Below are 19,846 nucleotides of genomic sequence, written 5' to 3'. Positions count from 1 at the left end.
GAAATTTTTAACATTTGATGGAGAAGATAACAATAATGGAAAAGTGAAAAAAGTAGAAACTGAAGTGAGAAGGAAAAGTTTCTTTATTTCTACAGAAACAGTCTCAGTGAGGATACTATATCTTCTTTAAAACAAATTATTTATTTAATTTTTCTTGGTGAAAATTCATGCAAAGTGGAAAAGATATTTTTCAGGTAAGTTCTAATGAATTATACATAAATCTACTTGCAACACCGTTCCATTGTAAAGTAAAGAAAATTAATAAGAAGAATATTGTATTTCTTGATAAAACAACTCTTTTAATATCTGTTTTGCTTCAAATCAATGTCAGGAAGAACAAAGAGTCCATGCATCATTTTCTGGTAGATTTTAATTATTCAGGACTGACTAGGAGATAGAGTCGGTCCATTGGTACCTGTGTGAGTTACCTGTACATCAATTATTCACACCAAGGAACTATTTACTTGCTTGTATACAACATAGATTTCTACAACATCTTGAGAATAATGTGGTGGTATTAATGGATACAAAGGTAGGTCTTTATATTGAAATCTCCCCCCCCCCCCCCCCCAAGTCATTAAGTTTGATATCTTTATTTTCTTTATTTGAAATACGTAAAAAAAAATATAGAATTGCAATTCATTCTGTAATTGTGTCAAAAATAAATTGGGAAGATACAATTGAAATTTGGTTTCTAGAACACTGATATCTTGAATACCATGTTATAAGAAGTCCCAGTTCCTTATTCATTAAGTATTTTTACCCTGAATATTTATTCGATATCTCTAATGTTTTTTCTTGTTCCCATTGAATTAATTTGAGATAACAATGCTTGACTATACATATGTATAGACTAGCAATTTTTTTTTGAATTTTGAGTGACACAACAGAATAAAAAAAATGAAATCTTTTTAAAAATAAGCTGTGTGTTTGATGCCCTGTTCACACAGAGAGTTATAATTCGAATTAAAAATATTAAGTTACTGTGAATTAAATTTGAACCGCATTCACACGGGGACTTTAATGCAAATTGGTTTAATTCGAATTAGTTTACTGCACATTAAATTACTTCGCATTATCTCTGTGTGAATGCTAAGCGAAGCTAGTTTAAATTAAATTTTGAGGCATGCATAATGGCAAAATTAAGTCAAATTCCACATGCCCGTTGTCAGGTTTAAGTACTTGTACTATTTTTGAGTGAAAAACTAAGGAAAATTGTGTTAATCACTGAAATGTGTGTACAGACACTGTGACAAATATTTCAAATGCATCTGCTTCTGCATAAGGTAACGTGATTTGCAAATGACATCATAATAGCCATACTGACGCCTAACTGTAAAAGTATAATTTTAATTTGCATTAGTTTAATTCGCATTAGCTGTCGTGTGAAGGCAATTTAATACTCATTAATTTGATTCGCATTAGTTTACTTTGCATTAATTGCGAATTAAACTCGTCATGTGAACAGGGCATAAAGGTTATGTAAAAAAGGATTCTTAGATAAAGTTTTTTCGGTGCACAAATAGAACATTCTCCTTGTTACTATCTATCGATGCTGATGTAATAACATTGAAAGCTGTTTTATGCAACCCTCACTGACAAGTCAGATGAAAACATTGTCAGTCCATAACAAAGTAGGAGAGTTTAACCTAGGGTTGTCCTTAAGAATTGGAATAGCAGAGAACATTAAAAAAGTACAGAAGGGGGTTTGGAGTCTCTTCCCCCCCCCCCAACCAACCCTTACAGGGGATGAGGGGGGTACAAGAATAATCAGAGTTTATGTGTCATTATAGATGGGGGTTGCTCCTTGGCACTGTTACTTTCCATTAGTCTTGCCCCCCCTCCCCCCAATCTGTTGATCTTGTGTTGAATCATAATATTCGTTTATTTCATTATCCTTATGTATGAATACTTTTAATTTTCATTATGTTATCAGAAAAAATTAGAAAAATGTGATAAATGTTTTTCTTTAAATCTTAATTAATGTTTAACTTATATTTTTAAAATAACCAAAAGAGTATTTTTTTGGTACACGTACAGTATATTTCTCAATTATTCTCTTGCCTTTTAGTTAATTGTTGTTAAGCATGATAAGGAATTGACTCCTATTTTCAATTTTTGTTGCTACTGGTAACATGAATTTTATGAATTCATGAAAAATGAGACAAAAATTGAAAAAAGATTTAATGTATAAATTACTGATAAAACAAAGTTGACCGAGATTAATTTCTGTCAATATCTGTGAAAGCCTTTAATGCCATATATTACAGTACTGTAATATACTGTTATTATATAAATTGAGAAATTTTGATCAATTGGGATGAATGAACACATCCTTATGAAAATGTATACCAATGTTCTAGTGTGTTCTTATGTATTATATTTGTTCTTAAGCTAGTGTATAGCTTTAATGAAGAACAAGATGTAAAGATCATATAATCACTGAAAGAGTTTGAAATTTATTCACTTATTTCACTTTCTTCATCTAAGGGACTTCTCTTTTTTTATCGCGTGCCTGTTCAGTAGCCAGGGAATCTGATGAATAATTAAATCAAAACAGGCAATAAAGCGTGACTCAGTTAGTTCACACCCTAGCCTTCTCTGTGTGGTTTGGATATATTGGACATTATATTGTATTGACTGCTTTGTTAATTAAACTTCTGTTTATTAAAACATCCATATTACATTCTGCTACATGAATTGAAAAGAGTATTCATTTGATAGAGTAAGATTCAGGACCATAAAATTCATAGTAACTTTTTTCATTCAAAATAAAGGGCCTGTATCAAAGTAGATATTTGGATAAAAGGAGATCCTAAATGCACAATGGCCATAAGTGGCAAGTACATTTCCAAAGCAGCCTTCCATTGGCAGTTGGTAGAGTCCCAACTTGAGCATAATTTAAAAAAAATCTCCCCCCCCCCAAAAAAAAACAAACAAACAAACACCCCATTCAGAGAATCTCTTTAAAGACTCCCGCTCTAAGGAAACAAACAAAAACAACCCCACCCCCAGAAGAGGATACCTAGGGAATTTTTATTAGGGTCTGTGTACAAAAATTTGACGTGCTTCTGTGTTGGGCGTATGTAAATGTATACATGTATATTGAAACAAATAAAATACATGATGTCCTATCATTTTATAATAGATGACTCTACAAATAAGGATCATTATTATATGCTCAAAGCACTTAAACACCTACTGATCAATGTGTTTATTTAAGCTTATGTTCACTTGAAGATTTGTAAAGAAGAGCACAAATAACTTGTGTGTGTTTAAATGTTTTTTTTTAACCAAGATATATTACCGGGTACATTGAAAATTTAGGAAAAAAAATAGATGCTCAAAATGATATTATTTTACATTTTAATCTACAAAACACTTGTAAGGATTTTTTTTTAGACCATTAGAAGTCATTAAATCTCACTAATTCATTTTTAACCAGGGAATAACCTTGTAGAGCACCCCCCCCCCCCCCAATGTTTGTGTAAAAGTAAGGAAAAAATAAATTTGGATCCCCTAGAAAATAAATTATGATCTCTCTAAAAAGAAATATTTTGTGGTTGGAAATTCAGATCTTCAGTACATATGAATACATAACAAACAAACAGGAAAGATGTTTTTGAAAATGATTTTTATCATTTTGACAATACACAATATAATTTAGTTGAACTTGGTAACTATATAAATCCACATATTTTTATTAGATCCAGGCAGTTTTGAATTTTCAGATGAGTTGGGTGTTTTTGTTGTTGAGTTTACTGCCCCTAGCAGTGGGACAGTTGACTGTCAGCTTACTGGATACAGCAGTGATGGTGAATGAAGGAGACCAATTTGAGTTGAGAGTTCAAAAGTCAGGGACAATTACTCAAGTCATCATAGTGGCAGTAAGTGTACATAATATACATTATCTTAAAAGAGTACAAGTGATGTATTTTATTTTTCCTACAGTGTTGAAGTGGAACATTTTTTGACCTCAAAACAAAGTTTAGGGGTCTTTATTAGGCCACAGGGAGTTGTTATGTAAAATTTCATTGCAATAGCTCAAAACTATCTGGATGAATTTGTCTGAAAATTTGTACACTTATTATTCACCATATGAAGGTGTGCCCCTGTTATTTTCAACATGATTGGATGATTTTGCTGCATTTTAAAGGCATTTTTTCTTTTTTATTTTGTCTGTAGACAAGATTTTGTCCGGACCATTTCTCAGAAACTATTGGATGAATTTGTCTGAAAATTTGTACACTTATTATTCACCATATGAAGGTGTGCACCTGGTATTTTCAACATGATTGGATGATTTTTCTGCATTTTAAAGGCATTTTTTCTTTTTTATTTTGTTGTTTTGTTTGGCTCATAACTAGAAAACTATTAGACTTGCAATCATCAGACTTGGTCAATTTATGCATCTTGGGTAGAAGGTGTGTCATGAAAACAAACAAAAAACAAGGTCACTGTGACCTTTAATTAAAGTGAAATTTAAAAAAATAACTGTCTTTTAGTGAGGTCTGAATTAAACAATCCCTAAAAATGTGAATGTGTGTTCCCTATTTAAAACATGGTAAATTAACATATATTTTTTTTATTATATACTGTCACAGATGTCCATGACAAATTATTTTATAATAGATGACTCTACAAATAAGAATCATTATTATATGCTCAAAGAATTTTGACCTACAGATCAAATGTGTTTAATTAAGAGAAATTAATTAGTTTACTTGTAAGGAGCTAACTTGTAGAACGTTTCAAAAATAACATGTGTGTTTACATGTCTTTTTTTAACCAAAATATATTACATTATATATATAGAATTTGAAAAAAAACAAGTTAAATTTAATTTGAAATTGTATAATAAACATTTGAAATTTTATTAAAAACTTAATTGATATTGTATAATATAATTAAAACTAAATAAATTATATTGTGTGTGTATGTGGGGGGTGGGGTGGTGCCCAATCCCATTGTATATATTTAGTTTAATTTATGTTGAAACCAATTAAATTTAATATAAAATCCATCAAGATTACACAATTTTTTTTTCAGTATAAATTTTTGTAACAAATTTATACAAAATAATTTTGTTTTCAGAAAATAATTTCTTTTAAAATGGCACATGAATTTGCATATATTTGAAGAAAAGAGTTATAGGAAAGTTTCTCAAATTGTCACTTGTTTTTTTAAATCTGTACTTTGAATGCACCTGATATTTGGCATCAGAACAACAGATTAAGCTGGAAACGAAATTTGTTGTGTTTGGAAATTCAGTTCTTCTGTACATATGAATGCATAACGAACAAACTTTTACATATGAATGCATAATGAACAAACTTAAACAGAAAACAGGAAAGCTGTTTATGAAAATAGTTTTTATATATATATAAATATATATATATATATATATATATATATATATATATATATATATATATATATATATATATATATATATATATATATTATGTATGTTTATGGAGGCAGTTTTGAATTTTCAATGAGTTGATGTTATTTGTTATAATTAAAGCTGCCCCAGCAGTGGGATGTTTAAACAATTATTATAATGCAAACAGCAGTAAAGGTTGAATTAAAAAAAATATATATAATGAGAGTCAAATTGTTTCTCAGAAAATAGTGAACACCTCATAGTGGCAGTAAATATTTGTGAATTTTCATTATCTTAAAAGAGTACAAGTGATGTATTTTATTTTTCCTACAGTATTGAAGTGGAGTATTTTTTTCATTTATTTGCTCTGGTTCATTGTCCTAGTCAGATAATTTGCACTTTTTTCCTCCAACACAGGTGTCCTGTCCCAATGACACTAGCAATGATTTTGTTGGCAGCAGTCAGGTTGGCTCCTTTTACCCTGGTGGCCCTGACATTATATCTGTGACATTTACTGTCAATGATGACAATGACCCAGAAACTGAGGAAACCTTCATCTTCGAGCTGACCGTCATTAGCGTGGGGATCACGGTACGCACCCAGAGAGTGGCGGCGGTAACCATAGCAGCCAATGACGACGCCTACGGAGTGTTCAGTTTTCTAGATGTAAGTTTCAGACCTTTTGAAGTAGATGAGCGGAATCTCGCTAAATTCTCCTAATAATTACAATGATCTATTTTTAGACCTCCCCCGTACTGGTGACTGAGGACACCATCACTTCGGTTGTCAGTCTTCGTGTGGGCAGAGAAAAAGGCACATTTGGTCAAGTCACTGTCACCTATCTGGTTGGTAACTTGAACATCAGCTTCTTATTTACTATCTTTTGTATTTGCTGCAGCATAAAGTTCTCTTTTCATCTCTGAACATATTGTATTTCAGGTGAACAGTTCTGACTCAGCAGCTGTACCAGGAGTAGACATTACTCCCCGGACTGGAGTTATACTGTTCCAGGGAGGGGACACACAAACTTATCTCCAACTTCAGATTCGAGCTGACAGTGTTAGTCTTCAAGATTAAATAAAAAAGATTTGATACTCTATCATACAGTTTTTTTCATTTCATATAAAATTCTGATGTTTTTTGTGAATATTAAAAGGGTATTTAATGTTATATTTTTATACAGATTCCTGAGAATAATGAAGAATTTAGAGTAACAATGACAAGTGCAACACAAGGGGCTCGAGTGACAGACACAGAATTGATACTTATCATACAGGCCAATGATGCTCCAATCAGATTTCAGCAGGTTAAATAACCTATGGTTTTCTGAAAAATGCACTTATTTTATTGTTTTTTTTCTAGACAGAGACATGCAAGTTCAAACTTTGAATCTTTGATTTCAGAGTGAGTACAGATTTGACGAGGGTCCAGGAGATAAGTCTGTATCCATTCAGGTGCTCCGCGGAATTGACGAGGATGGTCAATCCAGGATTGGATCTGTCAACAACATTGCCTCGGTTGACTATTTCCTTGTGTCAGACACAGCAACATCAGGATTAGACTTCCGGGGAACTAATGGACAGGTTGTTTTCTTTGCTGGAGAAACAACTGGAAATATCCAGTTAGAAATTCTGGATGATGGTGATCCTGAAATGGAAGAATCATTTGGAATTGTTTTATCTGGACCCAAAGGTGATGCCATAACCACTTATCCCACCAAGATAAACATCCGGATTAATGCAAATGATAATCCAAATGGAGTCCTTAGTTTTGTATCTGCTGATGGGATATCTCTCCCAAAAGTGAAAGTAAGTGAAGACCTGGGAACCGTGGCAGTATTTCCTGTACAGAGGAAGGCAGGGACATTTGGAACAGTTTCAGTCACATGGCAGATCTTCAGAAATGACAGTACACTGGGGGACGTTAAGAGTGACATAACCTTGACCTCTGGAATGATCGTGTTCCAGGCAGGTCAGACGGAGCAGAAGCTGAACATTTCTGTGGTAAATGACGTCATTCCGGAGCCCGCCGAGCGGTACATTGTCAGGCTGATGGTGGGGACAGAGACAGGAGGTGCAAGGGTGGAGGGGATCATGGAGGGGGTGCTACTAGTGGAAGACAGTGACAACTATTATGGCTCTGTGTATCTGGGTCCTGACTCCGAGCACAGAATTGTAGTGGTAAGCTAGTAATCTCAGATCATTAAGTATAAATTGAAAATTGCTGAATTAGAAAAAAAAAATGGTTTCACAGCAAACTGATTTTTCTGCTTCTTGTTTCTTAAAAATAACCACCAAATATATTTTACAGATCTTTTACCTGTAATTAAAATATAGATTTTACCTGTTTTTTTACTTTATGTATGACATTAACAATGACTATCTATTGTATGTCATAGTCCTCTAATCCTCGGTATCTACAAGTTAATGTACAGAGGTCCAACAACAACCAAGGCGACTTAACTGTGAACCTGACTGTCTCTTACACGGGAGGGGGGAATGTTAATGGTGAGTACTCGGATGTCTGTTGATTAAGGTTTGATAGTCCAATAAGTTATATGATACATGAAGTCTGCATTATACTGAGATCTTATCTCTTTGTGTGACAGATGTTTTAGAGACTACATCCAAGCAGGCAGACCTGTTTTCTGGACAGAGCAGTCTAATGGTGAAGTTTTATCTCCTCTCCTCAGCATTCCTAACTGTGGGAGATAGCTTTACAGTCATTTTAACTGGATACAAGTTAAAAACAGGTAAGTATACAAATATGAATTACCATCTCATATTGTCTCTCTTTGGCAACTTGGTCAAACTAGGAAAGTTTTTACATTAAGCTCTTCATTTAGAGGTCAGAGTATTGAAGTTCTGAAGATTGATATTGTATGATCATACATTTTAAAATATTTTTTGTGGAAAAAAGATCCAGATTTTGGAGCCTATAATTCTCCCACCCTTGGAACTAAAGTCAGTGCTAGTGTACCAGTAACCCTGACTGTAGCCAATGGAGAGATAGGATTCCAGAGTATTCAGCCAATCACAGTTAACGAGCCAGACAACACCCCATACACTGTGAGATCATTTCATATCTTTAAAAACTCTTGTGTGCTTTCTTATATAACATTTCAAAGTATGTTAAACAGGATAATGTGAATGATTATTTTTTTGTCAGTATTCAGCTTGTGATTTAATAATAATTCTGATGATTTGTACCTGCCAGTCCTTTGTGTTATCTGGAATGGTATAGAAAGAATTATTGTAGACAGTTTTTATTGACATGAACTTCATGTCCCAGGTCTTCAAGAATAAGGTGAATACATAATAATTTAGTATTTACAGTTCATGTATTCTAATAAATTAACACTGTTCTTCTAAGGTTGCACTGAAGCTGACAAGGGAGGGAACCAGTGGAAGGGCTTACATTGATTGGTCCCTCAAAGGTTCAGGGGTCAATGCTGCTATGGTAACCACATCTGACACTGGAGTCACTTCTGGCACAGCTGTTATGGAAGCTGGTATAATTTTCTCCCTAATTCTGAAAAGCAAACTAAATTTTCTTATTTATTATGGGTACATGTATTAGTAAAATAGATAATTGTTAAAGCTAGTCAGTGAGTTTACTTTTAACAAGAACTTTAAGAAACTCTCAGAATGTATGACTGTCACTGTATATTGATTTGTACTTTTGTAGGAAGTTCTGCCACTTTATTGCTTATAACCATCATGCCAGACAATGTACCAGAGTTAGAAGAAGAGATAACTGTGACCTTGACCTCCGTCTCACCATCAGATACTCAAAGGTTAAAGGTTGGCTCCACCCAGACAAAAATAATTATTTTGGAGAATGACAATCCAGGAGGTATTTTCCAGTTTTCATCGACCATGAAGACGTCATACCTTGTTCAGGTAAATACCAGAATCATTTTATTTGTTTAAAGCTCTACTGGACATACTTGTCTCTCGAATTTTGAAAGAATTTTTTGTAGGAGGGACTGTCCGCCATTGAGGTGGTAGTAGAGAGGTCAGGGGGTAACTTAATCACCCAGTACGTCCAGTATGAGGTCCTGCCAGGGGGGAATTCCGAGTTCTATGGAGCTACAAATGTCCTCAAGTTTGACTCAGGAGTACAGTATAGAAATTCTACACTGTTAGCAATAGCTGATGGTGTCCCTGAGGTGAGGAAAAAAGGAAATCCTTCAAAATTGCATAGATTAACTTACATCTATGTATGTAATTGAGTATGCTGTGTTTGTGTGTCAACTGAATTGCACTGCGTTTCTTTGCAGCTGAGAGAGAAATTCACCTTGACTTTACTACCTTATGGAAACTCCTCTGGAGTGATAGGGAATTTTTCTTCCATAGAAATAGAGGTGGAAGAGAATGATGATCCGTATGGCTTGATAAAATTCCAGCTTAATCCAGCTATTTATTATCTAAGTAAGAAACTAGGGCTTGATTTATGTAATGAACCTTCTTTAGAGTTAGTTATATATATTTATATATATACTTGTGTTCCCATTTGCAAATTTTTTTATTCATATATATTTATTTTCTTTAGATGAATCCAGTAATGGAGAGCCAGTGTCTGTTATTATCCCAGTGGAGCGGTCCAAGGGTAGGTTTGATAGCATCATCGTGAAGTGGGACATGAGCCCGGGAACTGGTGAGGACCTTACTCCTGTGTCTGGAACGATCACATTCGGAGCTCAGCAGGATAAAGGCTTCATCCACCTGGAGTCTGTAGCTGACATTGTAAGTCAGGACCTACAAGTACAAACCATCAATGACAATGTAAGTCTAAAATGTGACATACATGTGTGTTGTCATGGATACGATCATGTGATGGATGCCTTGGCCAATTGTAACTTTTCTTGCTTCTTTGCTTGTTTTTCACTGCCATAAGGGTGGGTCATCAAAATTAGTTAATACAGAACTATTGTTATTAGGACATGTAATATAAGAAATACATTTTTAGTAAAATAAAGGAATGAAAAGTTACAAGATAACATTGTTTTCTCCCTGCATAAAGAATGCTTACAATTGCTTGACACCGTGTTAAAATTAATACACTTCAGTCCCATTTTTATACAACATACAAAAGTGTGTCACATGTCAGACAATTCACCTCACTTTATTTTGAACTTGCACTTGTGGTGACACGTTTCCCCTGCACATATTTTATGCTGCTATTTTTAGTTCTATTACTTGCATTTTGATTTGATATATATGATCTATTTTTGAATCCTATAGACCTGCAGTCCTGTAGACATTTTAATTTGTAGTTTTAAAAATTATTAATTTGAATATTAGCTAACTATTGCTTCCTATAAATGTTTATGCAGTTTCATATTAGATATGAGTTTCTTTCATTTGTAGCTTATACTAGTATCTTGAAATATGTATATTTTCTTTTTTTAAACCTATATAGTATCTGATAATAATTTGGCAGATCTGTATATACAGAGTTTATTTTACTCAGAGTGTTGTCATTTTCAGATTCCCGAGCCTGATGAGAACTTCACTATCTCCCTCAGTATATACAGCGGTAAGGCAAGAATAGGCTCCCCTGACCAGGCCCTGGTGGTGATCAAAGAGAACGACCACCGCCTGTATTTCCGAGGTAGAGTGCGGCGTGCCGCTGTGTTGTCAGGATATCGATTTCTGTTTGGTACATTTATTTTTATAGTAAGCTACTGGAGCATTATTCAGGGTTTGGGACTGCCTTCCTACCACACTGCAAGTTTCTTTGTTTTGCATTTTACAATATGAATTCTCAATACCTTTGATTACTCACTTTTATGAATTACAATTGACACTTCTTTATTTTGGTGGTGCTGCAATAAGATGCATTTATAACTGTACTAAAATTATACCTCTCTTTTCAGAAGATCATTCATATGACATTGTTTTCTTTATCCAGTATCTTGCTTTAACCTTCAGTCAAATATAACAATGCCTATATATCCATATGCTATTTAATACTTATGTACATTTGTTTGAATGCTAACATATTAAAGGATATTAATAATAGTTGGGTTATAATAAATTTTATATTTCAATCAAGATTAATTTTTGTACTGGCTATGCATACCTTGATTTAAATTTATGTGTGTAGAATTTTCTCATAATGATATTTAAAATATACAAATTTTATTATTTTTGGTTCAGAAAGTAAAATGTACACCAGAGAACCAGGAATTGTTAAGCTGAAAATAAGAAGAGATGGTCCGGGAACTGAGCGAGCTACAATCAGATATCAAACAGTGGATAGCTCAGCAGTGGCAAGCTCAGGAGATTACATCCAGATCACAGCTCAGGAGCTGGTGTTTGAAGTTGGGGAAATGGAGAGAGAGATTTCAGTAGAGGTTCTAAATGATGATGCTCCAGAGGGCAATGAAACATTCTATGTTCAGATATTTGATATTCAAGGTATGATAAAACTGTCAAGGAGAAATAGGTACAATGCACTACTTTGGTATTTCTTTAGGGAAGACTAAGAAAAGAAAAAGAAATGATGAATAATTTTTATTATTTTCCCATATACAATTATCACTTTTATTCGGTCCTTTTTTTCAGAAGTCCTTTCAATCATCTATAGTAATTCTGGACTTTTGTATTTTCCATTTTTATTTTTCAGGTGACCTGGTGCTTGGTGATTCCCCCAATGCCTCCATCACTATCCTGGCCAGTGACAATGCTTATGGAGTGTTCAGTTTCAACCCTCCTCTTCAGAGGTCCACCGAGGAAGGCAGTGGGGTCCAGCTCAAGTAGGATACTGCTTATTACATACAGTCAAAACTGTCTAAATCAATACCTACATAATCTGTGAAGTTCAAGTATGATCTACCACTTTTTATTATTATTATTATTACATACAGTAAAAACTGTCTAAACCAACACCTGTATAATCTGTCCCACCCGAATATGATCTACCACTTCTCACTAGATAGAGTAACACCTGTCTAACATGACATTTGTACAGTCTGTTTCACGACAAATTCTTTAATATGTTCTGTTCTATATGCTGTGCAATTTGATGCACAGGCATATAGGATTAGACAGTTTTCACTGTACATGTGTTAGCAATGATCATACTTCTTTTCATATCTTACAGATTTATGTTAAGCATTTTTTAAAGTTATTTAAGCTACTTTCAGTGATTATGTACATGTACACATAATTGTATAATAATTATGTAGTCATCATCTTGTGTTTTCAAAGTATACTAAGGAGTGCAGGGCGATTTGGAGTTGTGGACGTAGCATGGGAAATTCGAGAATCTCTAACAAACAGACTGATGTTTGACGGAGGGGAGTTTATTAAGGCTAATGGAACAGTGAGATTTAACCAGTATGAAGTGAACCAGTTCCTTATAGTCACTCCCAGAATAGACTATACTCCAGAGGAAGACAAGGAATTCAAGGTCTTACTAACCTACACAACAAGTGAGTAGCATTTCATCAAATCTTACATTGTTTTGGCAATTATATTTATGGAATTAGATTAACATAGTTTTGCATTGTAGAAGTATATATCTTTATATGCTGCTTGCAAAAATTTTTTTAAACTATGCTATCTTCTCACTCATACCGGTAGTTGTAGCAGCATAGGTACAGTGTATGTGTACATGTTCTCATTTTCTATATATTGACATGTATTAAAAGCAAATATTAACATTTTCAATAAAGTCATGATTATCGGTGTTGCAGTTATTGATGGGATCCCCGATTCCAGTCTAGCGTCTGTTGCCAACACTAGCAGTGAGGTGAGACTGACCGTGGTGGCCAGTGATGATCCGTACGGAAAGTTCGCTTTCGCTACAGAAACAAAGTCCCTCACTGTCGCGGAGGATTTCTATCCTGGTCAGGAATCCAGCACAAAAGCCACATTTACTGTAGAGAGAAGACAGGGAATATTCGGCAATGTTGAGGTTAATTGTTCAAACTAAAGGGCTATATCAGCAAATGAATGTGTTGTCATTGAGAATAAAGACAATTTATAAGATCTACACATTTACAACTGAAAACGATTGCTCAAGAATTTGTAAAATATGTTCAGTTTGTGTATAAAGAAGAAATTCTGTGAATTAAAACATTCTGAGAGCTAGTAGGAATTTTTTACAGCAGTAATAATGAGGTGTGTCCATTGTATAGTTTTAATAATAATGTACTATGTTTTTGACAGGTACTATGGGAGGTATATAGCAGTAACACTGGAAGTAATCTGCCTAAAGTGTATGACTTAATACTGGTGGCTGACATTCCCAGCAAAGTGGACAGGCAGCCGTCAAAGAGACGCCCCAAAACTGGAACCGATGTCATTCATTTAACAGGGACAGAGGGTAAAGCATTTCATAACGGACACAGATTTCAGTCTAAAATACAGGACTGTTTAATGTTTTAATGAATAGTAATTTCAGAATCTGATATTTCTGTGTCTCTTTATTTTTAGATAATTATCTGACAGTCCCTCCCCAGTACCAGCCCATGCCTTCAGAACTGGAGTCTGGGTTCTCTATCAGTGCTTGGGTTCAGCCAGTTACCACAGGAAGTTACTACATCATGGCTAAAACCACAAACGATGGCATCAGGCTTTTCTACACACTAAAGCTGGTAGCAGGTGTAGAAAACATCCTGATATTTGGATATTCTCAGCTTGGAGAAAATGTAAGTTGTTCTGGTCGAACATTTACTCTTTTGAGTTTCAAGCATACTTGTAAATGAAAACATACTAGTATTTGATAACAATCTTCTCCTATGTACAATTGAGTACTTTTTCATGCACTGCAGACAAACAAGGAAATCTCAATCACAACTAATCAGAAGTTAATGGATACAAAATGGCATCATATCCTGGTGACAATAAATTCAGGAGACGTCAAATTTTATCTGGATGGACAGCTGCTTGGATTAAAGTAAGTCATGATGTTAAAAATCAGTGCAATAATGAAAATCAGTCTGTGATTAAGCGTTAAATTGTCACATGATCTTGTTTCTCTGTAGATCTATTGGATCTCAGCCACTGATTGATACAGATGGAGTGTTGTTGGTTGGAGCCAAAGCCCCAAACAGAGAGCGGTTCATTGGTTATCTCCAGGACGTCAGAATATACACGGCAGCACTACAGGACAGGTTAAATGGATTACTGTACAATCATTGTGTCTGGTCAGGTCAAAGTGTCTAAAAGTTTATGAAGTGAATTTTCATCTGCTAGGAAATATGATTCCACAATGTTCAGATTCAGTTTTATGAAAATATTTAGTACATGCATTTTTAGTGTACAAAAGTTGTCTCAAAATTCCAAAGACTAAACTTGTATTCATGTATGTAGAATGTACAAAAATTTGGAGAGAAGGTGGTAATCTATACATGTCATAGTAGTAATTTTAGAAAATACACGTTTTTGACATGCATTTTGCACTTGTTTTGTATCCTTCATAATTATTCATGAACTGATACATGTACATGTATTTAAATTTTTACAATTTTATAATGATGCAGCTCAAATTTCATATATTTGCCAAAAAGGGTATTGAGTTAAAGTCTTTCTATCTGCAGCCAGAGAAATGAGATATACCAGACCCCAGCCCAGTTTGATGTGACACCAATATCAGGATATCTGGTCTACTTGGAGGGTTACCGGGAGAAGAATTTGACCTTGACCTCATTACAGGACCAGGAGGAGGAAAATGATGAGGTTTTCTCTGTCAGTCTGCTGGGAGCCAAAAATGGAGGAACAGTCTCCCAGAAGGATAATATAGCAACGCTAACAAGTGTGTCAACATCATAGTGATATTGATAAAGTGGAGACACTTCTTGATACATCAGTATTAAAAAAAAACTTTCTTTTAAATATACATGTATATTGTTTTTATAGAAGCTTTGATTTTTTGTATTCAAAGGAAGATTGAATTTTTGATACAATGTATTTTAGTGGAGAGTAATTCAGACAAAAAATATTAAATAGCTTTTTTTTATTTTCAGTTTTAAAAAGTGACAATGCCAATGGTGTGTTCAGTTTATTTGGTGACTGTGCCCCAACCCACTCCACACAGGAGAATGAAGTGGTGACCTGTACTGTGGTTCGTAACCGTGGTGATGACGGAGCTGTCAATGTCACATGGTCGGTTTACCAAAGTGGGACAGCCATTGAAGCTACCGCTGACTTCATCAACAGCTCTGGTATCATCAGCTTTGAAGCTGGAGAAAGATCCAAGGTAATAGGTTTTGTCGTGATCAATTGTTCAGAGAAGAAACAAAATGTTACATTGGATTTCTTGATCATTTTAAATTAACCAGCTCTTCAACAGTTCTTTAGATAAAATGGTACAGTATGTTTCACAATAAAAGGAATGATTGTTTTGTTGCAGGTGTTCACTGTAATAGTAAAAGATGATGATATCCCAGAAGTTCAAGAGACCTTTGACATTAAGTTGACCTCTGCCCTTACAGGGTCTTCTGGATCTACTAATACCAGTGGAGCCAGCATTGACCTGTCGGCCTCAACATTTCGTTTCACCATTTTAAAAAATGATAATTCTAATGGCCTGCTTCAGTTCTCCAACTCCTCCATACCTCCCCAGGGGACTGGCATCATTCTTCCTGCTACAGAGAAGCCTGTCGTAAGAAATTAAAAATATTTTATATGTGAAGTGTACATTAAAATGTTTTAAGTCATCCCTCTTTACTAATATAATCATGAATGGTGCATCCTTTCCCCCAAAATGAAAATATTCATGTGAAGTAATGGGGCATTCCTGTAATTTTTCACATTAACTGGTTCATGGTAATTATGCTCCTAAGTTATAATGTACACCTTATATATGGAAGGTTCCTTTACAAATCAAGATGCTTGGCTGGAAAAATATTTATACTTCAATGCATACCAAAAATTAATGACTTAAATTTTCGATTGCTCTCACTTTTATTTTTTACCGGGCTAGGTTTACTTCCCTGAGGAAGCCGGACTGATCACGGTGATAGTGGAGAGAGCCCAGGGGACTAAAGGTCAAGTGGAGGTCGAATGGAGAACATCTGACCTCACAGCCAAAAGTAGTGGAAAAACACCCATAGACTACCAAGTACCAAGTTTATTTAAAAAAATACATATAAAACAGGTAGAATTGATCAAAAAAAGTTTGCATTGGTGAGGCATTGTAAATTGATTATTACTTTTTTGTACAGGGTAATGCTGGAAGGCTATCCTTCACTGATGGAGAGCGATACAAGGTTATTAATATTGTCATTGTGGACAACAACATACCAGAGGACCAGAAAACCTTCAGAATTGACCTGTTTAATCCACAAGGTGGTGCTGAGGTCGGAGTAGGAAGTTCTGTCACCGTGGTGATCACTCACTCAGATGGAGCCTATGGAGTATTTGAGTTTGATGAAGCCTCACTGAATGTTCAGGCTTTGGAGAGAGAGGGCACCGGTTATACATCCACTGCCTTCAAGGTGAAAATTTATCATGTTCTTTTCCAAATAGGACTTTATCTATACTCCTGCTCCAAACCTACCTCACTCTCTCCAAAAAAGAGATTATGATAATGACCCATAACTTTATTATGAGACTTAGAGAACCTCTGTTTTTGATTTGAATAAAAAATACTTTTGACTAAATTTTGTTTTAGACATTATTGTCAGTAGTTTCTTTGTTGTTAGATCATTAAATTTTATGTTCTTAAAGTACTGTACATTGAATCTTTTCCTTTTAATTAGGTTATACGTAAGCAGGGAAGAATTGGTAATGTGTCTGTAAGATGGCTTCTGACAGGGAACCCTGGGAATGATGTGGTACAGACAGAGGGTACAGTCACCTTTCAGAGTGAGGAGGTGGAAGCTATGTTGTATGTGAATGTCAGGGGGGATTCAGTACCAGAGCTCGACAAAACTTATCAACTTGTTCTAACTGATGCTGCCCCAGTAAGTGAACATGAATTCTACAGTGCAGCTTCAAAACAGCCACTCAATTTAAAATGAAGTTTATTGAATTCTACGATTTAGTCAGTAAATTTGCAATGGTAAGTAATATTTTACGTGTTTTGATATTGATATCTTGTAACTTTTTTGTGTGATTATCAGGGCAGCATAGGATTAAGATCTACCAGTAACTTTACCATTCTGGCCAATGATGATCCTTATGGAGTCTTTGAGATAAGTGAAAACTTCAGGCCACTGCAGGTGGATGAGCAGTACAGGAGTAAGTTACTTTTATTAGTTATCTTTTTAGCCGAAAAATGGTGATTAGGAAGATCTTCAGGGAAAGCCTTAAATATGACCTTGTTATGCAAGATTTAAATTTTAAGATTTTGTTTATTGGTATGAGCATTTTTAAAGAAATTTGTATTATCTTTACACAGATGTGTCTATCACCATCAGTAGAAACCACGGGACATTTGGTGAGGTGGAGGTATTCTACAGGACCCTCCTCCCTAATGAAACAAATCTCCCCTACCTCCCCTCTGTGTTGGCCAGGGCTGACCGTAGTGATTTCCGTCATGTAGAAGGCAGCCTCATTTTCACTCAGGGTCAGAGTTCAGCCTCTTTCAATGTTCTTGTGATGGACGACAATCTTCCTGAGACTGATGAGTCTGTGTTTGTTACTTTGTCCAGGGTTCAACTTCTTAAACAAGCTCAGAGTAGAACATGTTAGTATATTTATATTTATATTGTTATAATCCAATGATTTTTTATTCAAGTTAATATGTTTTACTTATCCATGGATAAAACACTTGTAAATTTTATTTGCCTGTGTGTACATCTTTATTTCAACTGAGTGATTCACTCTTGCCTACTAGAAATGTATTTGTTGTGAGAACATTTTCTTAGTGTATTATTATTAAAACAACTAAATCTATATTACAGTAACAAACTCACCGAGACTTGGTACAGCGGCCTGGGTGTTTGGTCAGATCCTGATCAGAAGTAATGATAATGCCCATGGCACCCTGGTCCTCAGTCCCCTCTCCTCCTCTGTCACAGAGAACGCCACTGATGTGGGCGTGTCTGTACAAAGGCTGGGAGGGGCTTTTGGGGAGGTAAGAAATGTAAAATGCAAAGCTTAGGAAACTTTGTTTTTGTTATGATCAACATTTTTGCAAATGAGAAGTATGAAGGCAGATGTGACAAGTTCTGATGAATAAAACATCAGACTGTACTATAAATGTGGAAATTTATGTATGGAAGTGATTAATACTGAGCATGCAAAAAAATTTACTGTATATGGAAAAAATTATTCTTATAGCCATTGCATGTATAAATATCTTACTTTGATAGTGTAAACAATACATTATACAAATATCCAGGTATCATGAAAATACTCACAAATCTGGTTTTTGCTGCTAAATACTAACCCATTGCAGTACTGTAAATAATATAATAGAAAGACTGTATTGGAATTTAAATATTTGCAGATTTTATTGTATTAAAGGCAGAGATTTTTAGCACCGCCTTCAAAAATACCTGGTCTGGGTAGCCCTGTCAATCAAGTGCATGAAGATCCATCATTGGATGCTGGAACTTGGTTGACATTTACTTACTGGTCTCTGTGTATACACTGCACACCTTGTATGGGACTTGTGGGGACCTTCAAATTAACTTTCGATCCTTTGATATTTACCGAGCATGGTATAAAAAACTATATCACTATGAAAATTTTTAGATTGATAATATATTAATTTAAAATATACTTTTAGTATTTGAAAGGATAATAAAATAATATGCATTTTAAAAAAAACTCTGGTACATAAAACTTTTTTAAAAATAAATTTTCGATTTTAATTTTAATGTGCTAATTATAAATGGTAAACCTTAAGTGGAAATGCTATTGATAATGTTCAGAGCAGCACTGTGTGAAGTAATTAATTTTTAAAAATATTTATAAATGTTTCTAATCATGGGTCACTATATTATCCTTTTTATTCACATGAGAATGTACAAGCAGTCTGTTTTAGCATGTTTCATGGTGACATTGACTTATTAAGATTAGGATGAACCTAGATTTTTTTCAATGGAATGTACTTAACATGGCTTTCTTTTCATTTAACAGATGAGATTCTGGGGATGAGTGAATAAAGTCAAATTTGGTTGTTACAGTTATTTTTTAAATTATCACATATACTTCCATCTAAATAATCTGTTTTAATATTTGAATTAATAGCATGATATCACAATACTTTTTAAATGGGTAGGGGTGTTTTCAAACATTAAAAAAAAATCAAGAAACCTTTTTACGTCTAATTTAAAATTGTCTGAAAATCCCCAACACAGGTAAAATTTGACATCTGGGTATTTCACTGTGTATTAAACCACTTCCTGTGTATAGGGATTAGGAGACAGATGACCACAGGTAGACTGCTATCCCGCAAGGCTTTCACACTTGTACAAAATAAGCCCCTCCCTCACCTGGAATTTACCACCCGATAAAAAATCTCTGCCTTTAAGTTCAATTATTAATCATCATC

General features: G+C 34.5%; 1 protein-coding gene across 1 annotated transcript in view; it reads left to right on the top strand.

The window, feature by feature from the left end:
• The first annotated feature begins 349 nt into the window (after positions 1-349).
• LOC134242054 (adhesion G-protein coupled receptor V1-like) overlaps positions 350-19,846 on the top strand; it is a 138,204-nt gene continuing 118,707 nt past the window's right edge. Inside the window, exons 1-33 of the mRNA XM_062724074.1 lie at positions 350-532; positions 3,732-3,887; positions 5,804-6,052; positions 6,130-6,231; positions 6,326-6,445; positions 6,570-6,692; positions 6,790-7,566; positions 7,785-7,893; positions 7,995-8,138; positions 8,306-8,454; positions 8,759-8,897; positions 9,074-9,288; positions 9,369-9,557; positions 9,669-9,819; positions 9,941-10,173; positions 10,879-11,050; positions 11,551-11,811; positions 12,020-12,149; positions 12,604-12,827; positions 13,092-13,312; positions 13,567-13,723; positions 13,834-14,048; positions 14,172-14,296; positions 14,385-14,513; positions 14,940-15,154; positions 15,366-15,598; positions 15,752-16,003; positions 16,325-16,462; positions 16,566-16,838; positions 17,103-17,306; positions 17,466-17,583; positions 17,744-18,031; positions 18,249-18,421. Of these exons, the coding sequence (XP_062580058.1) occupies positions 521-532; positions 3,732-3,887; positions 5,804-6,052; positions 6,130-6,231; positions 6,326-6,445; positions 6,570-6,692; positions 6,790-7,566; positions 7,785-7,893; positions 7,995-8,138; positions 8,306-8,454; positions 8,759-8,897; positions 9,074-9,288; positions 9,369-9,557; positions 9,669-9,819; positions 9,941-10,173; positions 10,879-11,050; positions 11,551-11,811; positions 12,020-12,149; positions 12,604-12,827; positions 13,092-13,312; positions 13,567-13,723; positions 13,834-14,048; positions 14,172-14,296; positions 14,385-14,513; positions 14,940-15,154; positions 15,366-15,598; positions 15,752-16,003; positions 16,325-16,462; positions 16,566-16,838; positions 17,103-17,306; positions 17,466-17,583; positions 17,744-18,031; positions 18,249-18,421 (6,396 nt within the window). The 5' untranslated portion in view covers positions 350-520. The remainder of the gene's footprint in view (positions 533-3,731; positions 3,888-5,803; positions 6,053-6,129; positions 6,232-6,325; positions 6,446-6,569; positions 6,693-6,789; positions 7,567-7,784; positions 7,894-7,994; positions 8,139-8,305; positions 8,455-8,758; positions 8,898-9,073; positions 9,289-9,368; positions 9,558-9,668; positions 9,820-9,940; positions 10,174-10,878; positions 11,051-11,550; positions 11,812-12,019; positions 12,150-12,603; positions 12,828-13,091; positions 13,313-13,566; positions 13,724-13,833; positions 14,049-14,171; positions 14,297-14,384; positions 14,514-14,939; positions 15,155-15,365; positions 15,599-15,751; positions 16,004-16,324; positions 16,463-16,565; positions 16,839-17,102; positions 17,307-17,465; positions 17,584-17,743; positions 18,032-18,248; positions 18,422-19,846) is intronic.

The sequence above is a fragment of the Saccostrea cucullata genome, unplaced genomic scaffold (genome assembly GCF_032062105.1).
Source record: "Saccostrea cucullata isolate Sc308-1 unplaced genomic scaffold, CSIRO_AGI_Scuc_v1 ctg93, whole genome shotgun sequence".
NCBI classification, from domain to species: Eukaryota; Metazoa; Mollusca; class Bivalvia; order Ostreida; family Ostreidae; genus Saccostrea; species Saccostrea cuccullata.
The sequence above is the reverse complement of the archived record's forward strand: the minus strand, read 5'-3'. Positions and strand labels throughout refer to the sequence as shown.